The following is a 14885-nucleotide window of genomic DNA, read 5'->3' as shown; positions in this document are numbered from 1 at the left end:
TATGTCCGAGTCTGAAAAACCTTAATAATTTCATACCTTGATTAGTGACTCGTGATCGTTTGAGATATCCTTTGATTACACTAAGCTCTTCGTGCTGATAACGTGTTATAATTCAGTAGGCTTATAACTAATTTTGACATAAGCCTATACAATCCTTAAATATGAGAGAGTAGTAATGGAAGAGAGAGAGAGTATATTTCTTATATGTAAGAAAATGGTGTGTATATGTGTGTTCATTATCCACGTATATATAATACAAATTTTACTATCCATATTTGACTAATTACGATCCATATTTTACTATTAAATTTACAACAATTTTCACATACTCCGTACTATAATAATATATTAATTTTACAGATGTTAGGTGTTTACTTAACAAATTAGGCGTTGACTCGAGTAATGAAGGATCTACATAAATCATAGAATGATGAGTTTTCAGTTATGAATCATTCATAGATAGATAGATAGACAGATACAATATTAGTCACTGGGTGAAGCAAATTACTAAAATCAATTAAAGGTATGTATTATCAGTAAAACCTTCTAACGGTATCAATCATGGTGGTGTGAACACAAATACTATGTTTTGATCTTAATTAGCTTAATTAATTAATGGTGTATCGGTCAGTGCAGATGAATTCCAGGCCACCACCGAACCTACCTTGTCAAGATCTAATAACTGGTAATTTCTTTTCTCTCCATGTTATTATTATAGATATTAATATTAATATTATTACTCATGTTCAGTTACGTTTTTAGTTCAATCAATCAATTAAGTTGTTTAGTAAACATGCATATTCAACTGGTTCAGTATCTGCACAGCTTAAAATCACGTCTTCGATACAACGATTGATATACTGATTACAATTATATCTTCGAAAAACAGACTCTTGGTTTCCCTCCTCTCTCTCTCTAATACATCAACTCTCATTACACACAGTCGCCACACATTCTTCTGAGTTTCTCCTCCGATCGTCGGCCTTGGCCGACAGTCCGGAGGGACTCCCACTCTCTATATATTATTCTATGTATTTGCTCATGAGTTTTCATTTCTTTCATTAAGCTTTTCTCGAGTTTCGTTTTTGATCGGTAGTCTTTAGGTAGTTTAAGGTCATTGAAAAGGTGTTGATTTCGGGTGGTCGTTCAGATTAAGGCGTGCAAAGAGTATTAGTTAGTTTTTTGTTGGTCGTTTTCGGGTAGTCCCGTTCGTTTTTCGGGGTATTTTCGAGCGATTTTGGATCATTTCTGGTGATTTCGTGTGACTTCGGGTGCTTTCAGGTTGTGGTGTTGCTGTAACAGCGCGTTTAATTACCGAGATGTTCCTTGGAAATGACCCTCCTCGTGCTCCTGTTCATCGATTGCTAATATAATGTGCAACTTGATGTGCTTGTGTGTATGTCGTCACAACCATGCTGATTGAGAAGAGGTATCGTCATATTTGATAATATATACAGTGAAACCTCTATAAATTAATAATGTTGGGACCAGAATATTTTATTAATTTAGCGAGATATTATTATATCGATACATTAATAAATTATCAATTTAAAAAATTAGCTTATATTTGTGAGCAAGTCTCAAATTAATGCATTATCATTCGAAATTATCATGTCCGTTCACTTTACCTATTTGAATAAAACATAAATAAAGACTTTCAAAATTCTCATGTATGTACATTCACATATTAATGAACTTGTCAAGTTCAATGTATATTGGGATTTCAAAAAAAAAAAATTAGTAATTATTAATTTATAGTTTCGCTGGGACCAATATATTTACATTGAGATTTCAAAAAAATTATTATCTTATTATTTTATCGATTGGGGTTCAAATTTGTACTGGTCCCAAGTTGGGACCGGACAAATTATTAATTTTATCGAGGTTATTAATTTATCGAGTATTAAATTACAGAGGTTTTACTGTACTGCTAAATATGTGGTTGTCGTCCCTCCAAATTAGTTTGGGTTTAGGGACTTCATATGAGTATAAAATTATCATGGTGTTAGTAACATCATTGTTTGCTCATACGTGCTTGACTATATATTATTTTGTTTTCCTGTTTAGAATGGGTCTAAACATGTGGGTTTTAGTTAGTGGTATCAAGTGGTTTGTGTTTCGTGTTTTTGGGTTGTTTTTTTCTTTAGGAAAACACACGTCGTGGTGACGTGGTGTTAGGGGTCGAAATCAAGGTATGAGAATGTTAAGGTTGTAATCAAAGTGCAAGTCATTTTTAGACGTTTATTTATGACTTTATGTTCATGAAATTAGATTTATGGATTCGAGTTGCTTCGATGGTTGGCTTGGTAAAATGATTTTTATTATCGGGGTTTATTGTTGATTAAGTGGTTCGGGGGAGCCGTGGATATTGGTTGTGGTTTTACACTTGGAGTTTCTTTTTTTAGTTTATATTTCGACATTTCACGATATCACCAATTGGTTATGGTCTAAGGTTTCAGCTGATTTTGTCTTGTTATCGTTCTGTTGATCGTGGTTGATATTTCACTTTACATGCTTTCTACGTAGTGATTGCTCTTAAGTGGTATCGTGTGGTGTTGATTTGAATGTCGGGTTGATTCTTAGATTGTTAAATTTTAGCCATTTTTGTTGTACTTTTTCGAGGTTGGTGTATTGTATTGTAAATCGAGTTATATGGTTCTTTAGGAATTGAGTTGTCGATCGTGAAATCGTGTTTGTTTAAGTTCTCGTCAATTGTTGTAATTCTAGCTGATTACGATCTAAAACTGTAGCAGCTTCATTACTCTTGTATGTATGTGTGTTACTTTTAATAGTAGTGTTTTATTATTAATTATTAAATTATTATTATTATTATTATTAATTATAAATAAATATAAATATTATTTTATCATTTATTATTGTTAATTATTAATATTATTAATTATGATAATTATTTATTAACTGTTAATTATAAATATTATTTATTTATTAGTCCGTATTTATTATTTTTTTTTTTATTACTATTACTATTGTTATTATTATTACTGTTATGTTACCGATATTGTTACCGTTATTGTTATAACGTTTTAACAAAAATAAATGAAGGTTTTTAGGGGACAATTTGCAATATATAGAATTGCTAGCTGTTTAATCTTACATATCAAAAGCATATATTTAGATTCTAGATTAATAAAGTACTAGGTTAATGCCCGCGAATTCGCGGGGCTACTTTATGGGACTAAGCAAACATTAGTTAGAAAATACTTAATGCGAAACATTATATTATTTGCGTAGTTTTCAGTAACGGAGACAATTATAGAATATTGCTATATAGTTGTTGAGCAAAAGATAACAAATAAACCCGTAAATGCAAGTCTAATTCTTAAATTTAGGTCTTGTTTCCCATAGACTATTTCACGCTTCCAATCTCTTGACGTGTTGATGTAAAGATAGCGACATTTGATGATTTGAAATTCCTTCCTCACTCGAAGTCTCAATCTATATCCATATTGATGCTACGTATAATTATACCAAAGATCCATACTTATATCCATATTGATTAATGTAAAAGCTAAGACACACTATATCACAAATCATATTTATATTTAGAATTGTTAATAACATAAAAAAACAAAAGAATTAATCCATATCACATGAACCTAAACCCTAAATTTGTGTTAATCCATAAAAGAATTAATCCATAAATTTGTGTTGCTAGTGTCAGTCTTGGGGAGAAGAAGCTAGGGTTTTATTTTATCCAAGTATCGTAAATTAAACCTAAACTCTAAAATCGAAACCCTAGAATCTAAATTCTAAACCCTAACCTAAACACTAAACCCTAAATTTAAACCCTGAACCCTAAATCTAAACCCAAAACCCTAAACACTAAATCTAAACTCTAAAAACTCTGAACCCTAACCCTAAACCCTAAGCCCTAAAATCTAAACCCAAAATCTAAACCCAAAACCTAACATCTAAACCCAAAAAACTAAACCTAAAACCCTAAATCTAAACCCAAAACCTAACATCTAAACCCTTAAAACTAAACCCAAAACCCTAAATCTTAACCTTAAGCCCAAAATTTAAACAACCCTAAATCTAAACCCCAAACTCGATACCCTAAACGCTAAACCTAAACTCTAAACCCTAAACCCTAAAAACTCTGAAACCTAACCCTAAGCCCTAAAATATAAACCCTAGAATCTAAACCGTAAACCTTAAACCTTAAATCTAAACTCAAAACGTAACATCTAAACCCTAAAAACTAAACCTAAAACCCCAAATCTAAACCCCAAACCTAACATCTAAACCCTAAAAACTAAACTTAAAACCGTAAATCTGAACTCTAAACCCTAACCTTGTAGCGACCCCGCCAAATCGTCATTGACGGCGCCGTCTACTTAGGTCCCGTTACGTGGTCATAAGTCCTTAAAACAACGTTTGACCAAAATATGTCGCATTCATTTCAAATGTAAAAGTGTTTCGAGTTTACAAAAGTAGTTCAACGACTAGTTACATTACGATGTTTAACGTACAAATGAAACCTATGCGACACAATTTAAAAGTAATCAAAAGACGCTCCAACTATGCATGTATACTCGACATCCAAGCAAGTATCAAAAAGAGTGCGGAAGCATGTATCACATAGCGTTCAAGGACCTGAGAAAACATATAGAAAATTGTCAACGAAAAACATTGGTGAAATCATAGGTGTATTAGTAAACGTGCATTTGAACCACAAGATTTAATATAAGTTGATTATCTAAATCGTTTGCATTCCAAAAGCTGTTGTTTGTATCACGAGCACCCAATTATCAAGACTTAACTGTTTTGTACCCTGTTACGTAGTGTTAGAACATACACTATACTCGAAAATATATTTCATCCGCTAACGGTAGCGAACCGTCCGAATGAGGCTCGTCAAGCCCATGTGATCACATAATATAAGTTCTCGTTTACACCCTGCAAGTGTAACTAATGATAATTGAATTGAGGCTTTTTGTTCAAACTCGCACGTGGAATGTTTGTTTTCGTACTTGTGTTCAAAGCATAAAAGTATGATACGTATAAGTTTCTCATCCCATAGTTTAAAACGTAAAAGTTGTTGAAAAGGTGGGACTATGATCTCACCTTGAGTTCACGAGTAAAAAGTACTTCACAAGCATACGTGTGCAAAGAACAATGCTAGTCTTGACCTAAACAAATAGGTCGTATCAATAACGATAATCACGATTGGTCAAAGATGTTTAATTAGTCATATGGCTCGTTACGACTCGATTATATAGCATGTGAATTAAATTGTCAAGTTTCATGCAAGATACAAGTATAAAAGCACGTTAGAAAGATTGCACAAACATTTGGTTAAGTTTGACTAAAAGTCAAATTTTGGTCAAAGTCAAAGTCAACAAAAGTCAACACGTTCGGGTCGGGTCCCGAACTATTTTTCTGAAGTTATTAATCATATATAAGCATGTTATAACAAGTTCCATGTGAATCAGAGGTCCCTAGCATATCGTACATTTTCCTTGAAACGACCACCAAATCAGTCTGCCCCAGATGCGCCGCATCTGCAGTAGATGTGCCGCATCCAAAGGCAGATGCGCTGTATCTGTATCTAATTAAGTGAAACTGCTCTAAAACTCAACAAGTCTCGAGCCAAACTTCAATTTAACGCAATTTATGATCCGTAAACATCTAAAACATGTATCTTATATCGTTGGAAAGGTATTTTGACAAGGAACATAACTAAACACATTTCAACAAACAATTCAATACTTACAACAACCCAAATCACATTCAATGCTCCTCATTTATGACATTTAAGTTCAATAATCTCATTTCATGATTCGGTGATCCACTTTACACCTATGATATGCCGTTTCGAAGATAATTAAACATTCAATACAACTAAACACTTACCAACAATATCTCATGTCATTTAAAGCATCAAAAGTTCATTTCAAGTTCATCAAACCCTAACTCAAATTCACCAAAATCAATAATCAAGTTTATGAAGTTTTTTAAAGCAACCTACACATCAAATTGAAGCTAGTGATACTAGGAACACATTTAATACTTGCACTTTATCATAACAACAACATTAAATCATCCAAAACTCAAAATCAAGCACACACTTTTCAAGTTCATGCTAGTTACATTTAAACAACGAGATCAAGCATATAAATAATATATTCATGTTAGACTTGAGCCATAGACACTAATTAACAACTTTATAAGTTAAAAACATCAAGAACACAAAATCTAGTGATTTTAGAAAGTTACCCAAATGTAATGAAATCGGTATGGAATCGAGGAGGAAGATGCAAGAATTCAAATATGTAATTTGTTTTGTAAAACACTTGCTAGATCTTGAATGGATGATGAGTTCTTTGATTTGGAGTTTGAGAGTAAAAAGTTGAAGTAGTAAAGTGAAAGAGATGAATGAATGGATGAGAGTGAGTGTTGACTAGTTGACCTAGTCAAAGATTTGGTCAATTGGCAAAACGAGTCCCTCAAGTTTCATTCGGGCGCGTGAATTACCTAAACGAGATAATTTAAAACGCGTATTAACGGGAGATGTTATAAATGTAAAACGGACTTTAAATAAGTAAACGGAAAAATGCGGGATGTTACAAACCTAAACCCTTAACCATAAATCTAAACACAAAACCCTAAATCTAAACCCACAACCCTAAACACTAAATCTAAACTCTAAGCCCTAAAAACTAATCTGAACCCTAACCCTAAACCCTAAGTCCTAAAATATAAACCCAAGATTACACGACTTTGATAATAACATAACTTTTATCATTTTAAAATGCTATTCTTTGCATGAGATTGATTTCTCTTTGGGTCAACCGAACCCGTACCAAAAATGATACATTTTGACCAAAAGTGACAAGTTGGTCGTTACCCAAAGCATTTGACGTTTGACCCACCTCATTTGGTCATCTATGGCACGGGACACAGTAAAGTGACAAAATTACATATATGTGAAAAAACAAAAAGAATTACCCATCAATAAAACCACATAAAACATTAAATACTGTTCATCTTACTTGGTCAATCAAATCAGGATTAGTCAAACCCCGACCTTTTCTTCTGTATGCTTCACATAGAACATTAAGACCCGCGAATTCGTGAGATTATGAAAGAATATTATTAGTAATGAAGTATACATTCGCGATGCACATTTACTCATATTGATCCGTTAAAGTGAACTTCAAAATCTTAATTAGGAACCATAACTTATAATCCAAAAAGAGTGAATAATAACGTTGTAAACTTCATTTACAGTAATCCATAAAAGAATCGGTGTTAGTCAACAGATTTTACAATCATACTATGTAGTGTGAAAAACAAATCCGTGTATAATTTATTATGTAGACAAACTTTAGATACTCTTTAACCAGCACGCATTAATATCAGTCTATTTTTTACCCATTACCCAACTCATTTGAGTTGGCAAGTATAAAACTAAATATAAGTAGTTATAGACAATCATCTACATAACATATGCCCCATTCGAACGATGTATTACCTGTTCATAACAATTCACCAACCATTGGGGAAATTTGAATATATACCCTTTCGTAGAACCTTTAAGATAGAAGAAGGATCTTAAATTGATGCCCATTTAAAAACAGATGAAAACACCATCTCAAACATATCACCGTAGTCGGTGAGAAGAAAATGTCATTATTGTTGGTATAGTGGTTATGAAGTGGGACAAACAAATCAAATAATATTCAACATCTAATTCATATAGGATGAACAGATAAACCAATCTCTGAAATAATACCTACCAAAAACAATGGTAAGTAACACATAGTAAGTCCAATGTAATTACATATATAATACAATTGATGGCAACATAAAAGATCAGTTAATTGGAACACTTAAAATTACAAAATAGAATAGTATAATTATAACATAATGGATTTGTAGAAACCTTCTATGCAAGCTCACATGTTGTACTTTGCAAACGTTGAACAAAATGTCAATACTTCCCGATGTTGTTTAATGGACAAGCTCCGTCATGATGACACTGAAAAATCGATATGTACCTGTAAGAATCGATATGAATTACTTCGTTGAAAGATCGATATGAATCACACCTTTAATTCAATTGATCATATTAGATTCATGCTTAAGCCGAAAGGAAAATAACAATGAGACCATTAACTTACCTGCTCAAAATAAAGATAAAACAAAAAAACTCTACCAAGCAAGATGTACATAATTGAAATCAGTTAAATGAACCCCCAAAGATGAATACTTTACCTCATAGTGATCATTAGATTCAAAAGATTATTGACCAATTTAAGAAGGTGCGGATGAATGTTACCTTTTCTTCTGGCTTGTAAATCGACTTTTTTCAGCCGCACCCTTTGGTTACATGATTTTTCTACAACTACAAATGTAAAGTTAAAATCATTCAAGTAATAGAATTTAACAGTAAATAATCATCTTTTTGAAGCTCTAACAATCATTAAAATTAAAGGTATTATTTTATGGCTGATGCGATCTGTTGTTTTGCCAGCTTAATATTCTAGATAAAATATATATAAATATGTGTATAATAAAAATTCATATACTCTGTATTAATCATCCTAGATCCATATTTTCGTGGCGACTAAGATTAGGGTATAAGGGTAGTTTCGTAATCAAACAATTCAATGCTAGGATTTTGAGGTCATTCGAAAGATTAGGAGAAAATTAAGGGTCTATATTATTGATAATTAATTTAATGGATGGCTAAGATTATTTTTGCTATCTAAAATGATCTATTTTAGCTTTTATTATTATATATAGAAAATATAGATAGATAGATAGATAGATAGATGTTATGTTATGTTATATAAGAGAGATATTCATAACTATGAATTTTATTCATTATTCTAATAGCATCCTTTCTTTTGTAATTTTAGCTAATGTTTATATATGTGGTTCAATATAAAAACTTAAATAAATACTTAAATAGACTAATTATTCAACGAAAAATTATTTTTGTAAATCGTGTAAACAAGTTTACATATAATCCTCGTATCATGTAAACTATAAATAAATATAAATAAAATAGTTAATTATAAAAATAAGATTAGGGTATAAGGGTAGTTTCGTAATCAAACAATTCAATGCTAGGATTATGAGGTCATTAGAAAGATTAGGAGAAAATTAAGGGTCTAAATCATTGATAATTAATTTAATGGATGACTAAGATTAGTTTTGCTATCTAAAATGATCTATTTTAGTTTTTGTTTAATGATAAAAATAAGATTAGGGTATAAGGGTAGTTTCGTAATCAAACAATTCAATGCTAGGATTATGAGGTCATTAAAAAGATTAGGAGAAAATTAAGGGTATAGATCATTGATAATTAATTTAATGGATGACTAAGATTAGTTTTGCTATCTAAAATGATCTATTTTAACTTTTGTTATTATTTTAACTTTTGTTATTATATATAGAATAGATAGATAGATAGATAGATTGACTGATTAATTAACCATTTGCCTTGGGATTAAATTAAAGGACCCAGAAAGGAATACCTCAGAATCGGTGTCCCTCTTTACGAAGCATCCATCAAATGTGATTGGAAATCGGCTAAAGTCATTCTTGATGAGAGACAGGAGTTGGTAAGGTATGCAATCACTGAAAATGGAGAAACTGCACTTCACGTCGCTGTATCATCTAAACGTGACAAAAGAACACAAGAGTTTGTGCAGCATCTGGTGGATATCATGACAAGGGACGATTTGGAATTGCAAAATAAAAATTACGATACCGCCTTCTATTTGGCAGCGTCAGTCGGAAATACAACAATGGTTAAAATAATGATGGAAAAGAACAAGGGCTTGCTGACAATCCCTGGTGGTGGAGGAAATATGATGCCATTGTATATGGCTGCGCTGTATGGCTATTATGATGTAGCCCTGTTTATTTACCAAAATTCCAGTTTGCATGATGATGGTTGGAATCCTCAGAATCGTGGTTGGCTTCTCGAGAAGTGCGTCGAGAGTTATATGTTCGGTAAGAATTTAGTACTCAAGTTTTTGAACATCTGTGTTATTTAAAATTTAAAACATATGCAAGCTTTTAGTATGCATGAGTAGTTAGTACATATATACGTTTTGTTACTGATCAATATTTTCATGAATTCCACGCTAGCGGCTACTTTAATATATATTTAGCCATTTAGGTATAAGCATAACTATTGCAGTTGTTTGTAATTCGGCTTAGGCCTGTTTTATTTAATATATGATTCACATTTTGAAATAAATAAATAGAAAGTTATTTTCGATAGAAGACATTTTGATTCACATTATCTTTAACTAAGCTTTGTCATTTTTTTTGGTTCCGTTGTTAATTAGGTTCTTTGTAATACCTTTTCTTCACAATGAGATTGCTAAATCTTTTTAGATATCGCACAACTTATGGTGGAAAAGCACCCAGAACTTGCTAGTAACGGGAATGCACTTGGAACTTTGGCTCGCATGCCAGAAGCGTTTTCATTCAGAAAAACAAATTTTATCCAGGGAATCATCCTCTGGGGTAACCATCTCTATTACTTGATATTACTTATGATTGTTGTGATCTACAGACTTAAAAAAAAAATGACTTCAAAATCGGGAATACTCAATTTGAAAAGAAAAGACAGAAAAGTATTGTATGTCAAACGTTGACCTTTCCATTTAATAAACACCACTAATTCCGACTTCGACTTGGCCCATCATTATCTTATTTCTTATATTAGTAAATATCAGATCATATCACAAACCTGACTAATTTATCTTTTGTGGCCGTTGGTGTTAGTTCTTATGTTCCTTCGCTTAAGGAAGGGAGCCCCTCTAAAGGAAAATCAAGCATTATCATTGTTACGAACCATTTGGAAAGCTATTGCAGAAAAGCCCACAAGTCAGATTGACAATATAATAAGAGGCCCGAGAACTTATGTAAGGCATGGAGAAGATACATTAAGAGGCGTAAGTCATGGAAATTTTACATACCCTTATCGGTTACTTTTCGTTGCTGCAGAAATGGGAAACACTAATTTCATAGTTGAGCTCATTCATCACTATCCTGATCTAATCTGGAAGGTAAATGATGTAAATCAAACAATATTTCACATTGCTGTCAAAAATCGCCACGAAGGTATCTACAACTTGTTGTATGAGATAGGCGCAATGAAGAACATGATAACTCCTTTAAAAGATAAAGATGATAACAATATGTTGCATTTAGTAAGCTTGATTTCCGGAAAAAAAAAAACAAGTGCCGAATGCGTCAGGGGTTGGTTTGCAAATGCAGCGAGAACTATTATGGTTCCGGGTATATATTCCTCTGCACGCTTCAATGACTCTTGGCTTATTTTTATTTTATTGTTTCGCAATTAGTATAAGTGTACAACCATAAACTAATCTTTAACCCTAGTAGTTTGTTTGTATTGTAGGAGGTAAAGGGAATGATCCCTCCTTCTTACAGGGCTAGGTGGAATAGAGAGGGACTAACACCACATGAGCTATTCACAAGAGAACACCGAGATTTAGCTAAACAAGATGAAAAATGGATGAAAGAAATAGCTGGTCAATGCATGGTGGTTGCGGCGCTTATTGCCACCATGGTATTCACTGCGGCTTATACAATGCCCGGCGGATACAATCAAGAAAATGGTATCCCTATCTTTCATTCAAAAACAGCCTACAAGATTTTCGTTGTGGCAGATGCCGTTTCTCTACTCTCATCTACAACATCAATTCTCTACATGTTCGTGTCTGTCTTCTTCTCATCAAATTATTCCGAGCTCGATTTCTTGGAATCTTTACCCAAAAAGTTGATATTAGGTCTATTATATCTTTCCGTATCCATAATATCCATGTTGATTGCTTTTAGTGTCAGCTTTTGCATCCTATACCTGAATGGTATGTTATGGATACCAGTCCTTATCAGCGTATTTGCTTTGATTCCCTTCTACCGATCATTCAAGATGTTTTATCTATTGTTGGATAGTGTGATTCGCATGGAATACGGTTCAAAGTACCTCTTTAAGCCCAACAAACCTGTTTTGTACTATGAAAATCCTCAGGTCTAACCATTGTCGTTGCCCAATCCTTATTGGTATCGTTTTTAATATGTACTTTGTAAAACAGTTGTAAACCGCATCTGGATGATTATGCATTTTTCCAAAGATTATGTGATTTTAATGCTCCTGTGACCTTTACAACAGGTATTCGGATTTCGCTTCGCTGGTTAGTAGATCGGACGCCAAGTCATTTGATTAGATTAGTTGATTACAATAACAAACTAGCTCATTAGCATGCGATGCAAAGAGGTACTAAAATAAGGTGTAGATTTTGGCAAAATAATAGTAATGGTAATGTATGATTGGTTCGCAACGAGACGTATAGAGTATATGTAACTATACTCTTAAAAATGAGGATGCTCGTATATACTCACGTAAACCTCGAGCTTTGTTGAAATCATTCTTGAAGTTTCAATGGCAATCGAGCAACACTGATCCGTTGTGAGATTAAGTACCATCTAATTATTAATTAACATTAAATCAGATTACAAAAGTCAATTTAAAATCGAGATCTAGATGATACTTTTTAAATAAAGTGATCAACAACAGAGAAAATGTTACCTACTTACTAACAGCAGTTTTCAAACATTTTTTACAGAGCATTATCCGAATCATCAACAGCAGAACATAAGCTATCTTCCATCATCATAATTTGCAATGACTTGAGTAACCCATGAATGGTCTCAGCCTGAGGGCGAAATCTGTCATTAGCAGTGAAACTATGAACCTCACTCTTAACCTCAATTGCACTTTGACCATGTACCTTATTAAACTTATTTTGTTTCATAATTGTTCTAAGTCGCTCTACGTTATCCCAATCCTTATTAACAGCATGCATATTTGACAACAAAACATAGTACCCAGCATCACAAGAATCGGACATAAACATATTATTCGCTGCAATGTCCCCCAATTTAGTGTTACCGTGAATCCTACAAGCACCAAGTAATGCTCCCCAAATCTGAGGTCCGACTGGTACATTCATATTATCAATAAAACCAATCGCTTTGTCCAGTTCCCCCATACGCCCAAAAAGATCGACCATGATTGCATAATGATTCGATTCAGGGGTTATTTGATACTCGTTTAACATGATATTGAACAGATGCAGGCCTTCTTTGATCAAACCTGCATGACTACATGCAGATAATATTGAAAGAAACGTCACGTTGTTCGGTTTGACTTTTGAAACGTTGACCATGTAATTGAATAACTCCAGAGCTTCCCTCCCTTTTCCATGAATACCATAACCGGCGATCATCGAACTCCAAATGACAACATCTTTATTTTCTATAACGTTAAATACTTTAACGGCATTAAATAAACTACCACATTTAGAGTAACATTCAATAAGTGAAGCTTCGACATAAGAATTATCATCAAATCCAGATTTAATTACTAAACAGTGAAGACATATGATGTGTTGAAAAACACCTAATTCTGAACAAACTGTGAGGATTTTCACTATAACGTTAACATCTGGTTTGATATCATTAAATAACATGCTAACGAAAAGTTCCATTGACTTATACGCCATTCCATTTTGAACACATCCACTTAACAAAGCCATCCAAGTAACATCATCTTTATTGGGCGTTCTTTCAAATAGTTCAATAGCTTCATTAGGTGAAGAGCACATCATGTACATGTCAATTAAAGCTGTAGAAACTAACACATCTAGCTCAAACCCTTTCCTTGAAGCAATTTCATGAATTTTCTTGCCTTCTTCTAAATTACATGTGGCTTCACATGATTGGAGAGCACTTATAATCGACACCGAATTAGGTCCCACCCTTTTAGAAATCATCTCATTGAAAAGAACAATCGCGTCATCAGGAGCACCGTTATGAGCATAACAAGAAACCATTGAAGCCCATGAAATTGCATCTTTTTCTTTCATTTCTCTGAAAAACTTTGCTGCAGTGTTAACATAACCAGATTTTGTATAAGAATTAAGTAAAGCATTACACACTGACAGACCCTTTTCGAATCCCCTTTTAATCACAAATCCATGAGCACAACTTGCAGCTGCCACATTTGGTAACTGTGAAAGAACACTAACAACTGTTACTGAATCAGGACTTACACGTCCCTCCTTTAACATACGTGAAAAGATCCCGAATGCTAATTCCAAATCACCAATGTGTTGGTACCCTGTAATCATATGTGTCCACATGACAATATCAGGCTCTGTATATTGCTCAAAAACTTTTACAGCTTCACCTATTAGTCCACCTTTGAAATACATGTCAATTAGAGCAGACCCAACAAACAAATCAGAATCCAGGTCATAGTTCTTTTTGACAAACCCATGAATCATTTTACCGTAACTAAGTTCCCGCAATCCAGAACACGTGTTCAACGCGATAGATATGGTAGCTTGGTCAGGTTTTACGACAGATACCATTTCACGAAAGAGTTGAAGTGTTTTCACATATAGTTTTTCTCTACAGTAAGATTTTAAAATAGAGTTCCATATAAACACAGTTCGTTGAAGCGTTTCATCGAACACCTGGCGTGCAGACTCAAGCAATGAATCTTTTGCATAACAGCTGCTTAACTTGCCGGCAAAAAAACTATCTTGGATATATCCAGTCTTGATGGTGACGGAATGTAATTGTGTCACACACCTACATTCATTGCATAATCTAAAAAGATCAAGAACAAGATCCCTTCTTTGCATGCGAACAATTTGAAGTTATCAACTTGATCTTGGATCACACGGGTATGGACTTGGATTCGGTACTTTGTCCATGTTGCCAAGACTCGGTTCAGAGGAATAGAGGATATAAAACTGTATCATATTAAAAAAAACTCACAATTATGTGTCTGGACTTGGTGATCA

General features: G+C 33.3%; 1 protein-coding gene and 1 pseudogene across 1 annotated transcript; one reads left to right on the top strand and one right to left on the bottom strand.

Annotated features, from left to right (window-relative positions):
• Positions 1-468: 468 nt before the first annotated feature.
• On the top strand, positions 469-12167 carry LOC139896282 (uncharacterized; annotated as a pseudogene).
• A 465-nt stretch (positions 12168-12632) lies between these two features.
• LOC139900071 (putative pentatricopeptide repeat-containing protein At3g01580) lies at positions 12633-14885 on the bottom strand. Its single transcript, XM_071882876.1, has one exon. The coding sequence runs from the start codon at positions 14721-14723 to the stop codon at positions 12633-12635; it is 2091 nt and encodes a 696-aa protein (XP_071738977.1). The 5' UTR covers positions 14724-14885.

This window comes from Rutidosis leptorrhynchoides, chromosome 3 (assembly GCF_046630445.1).
Source record: "Rutidosis leptorrhynchoides isolate AG116_Rl617_1_P2 chromosome 3, CSIRO_AGI_Rlap_v1, whole genome shotgun sequence".
Taxonomy (NCBI): Eukaryota; Viridiplantae; Streptophyta; class Magnoliopsida; order Asterales; family Asteraceae; genus Rutidosis; species Rutidosis leptorrhynchoides.
Note: the sequence above shows the minus strand (reverse complement) of the source record. Positions and strands in the feature narration are given on the sequence as shown.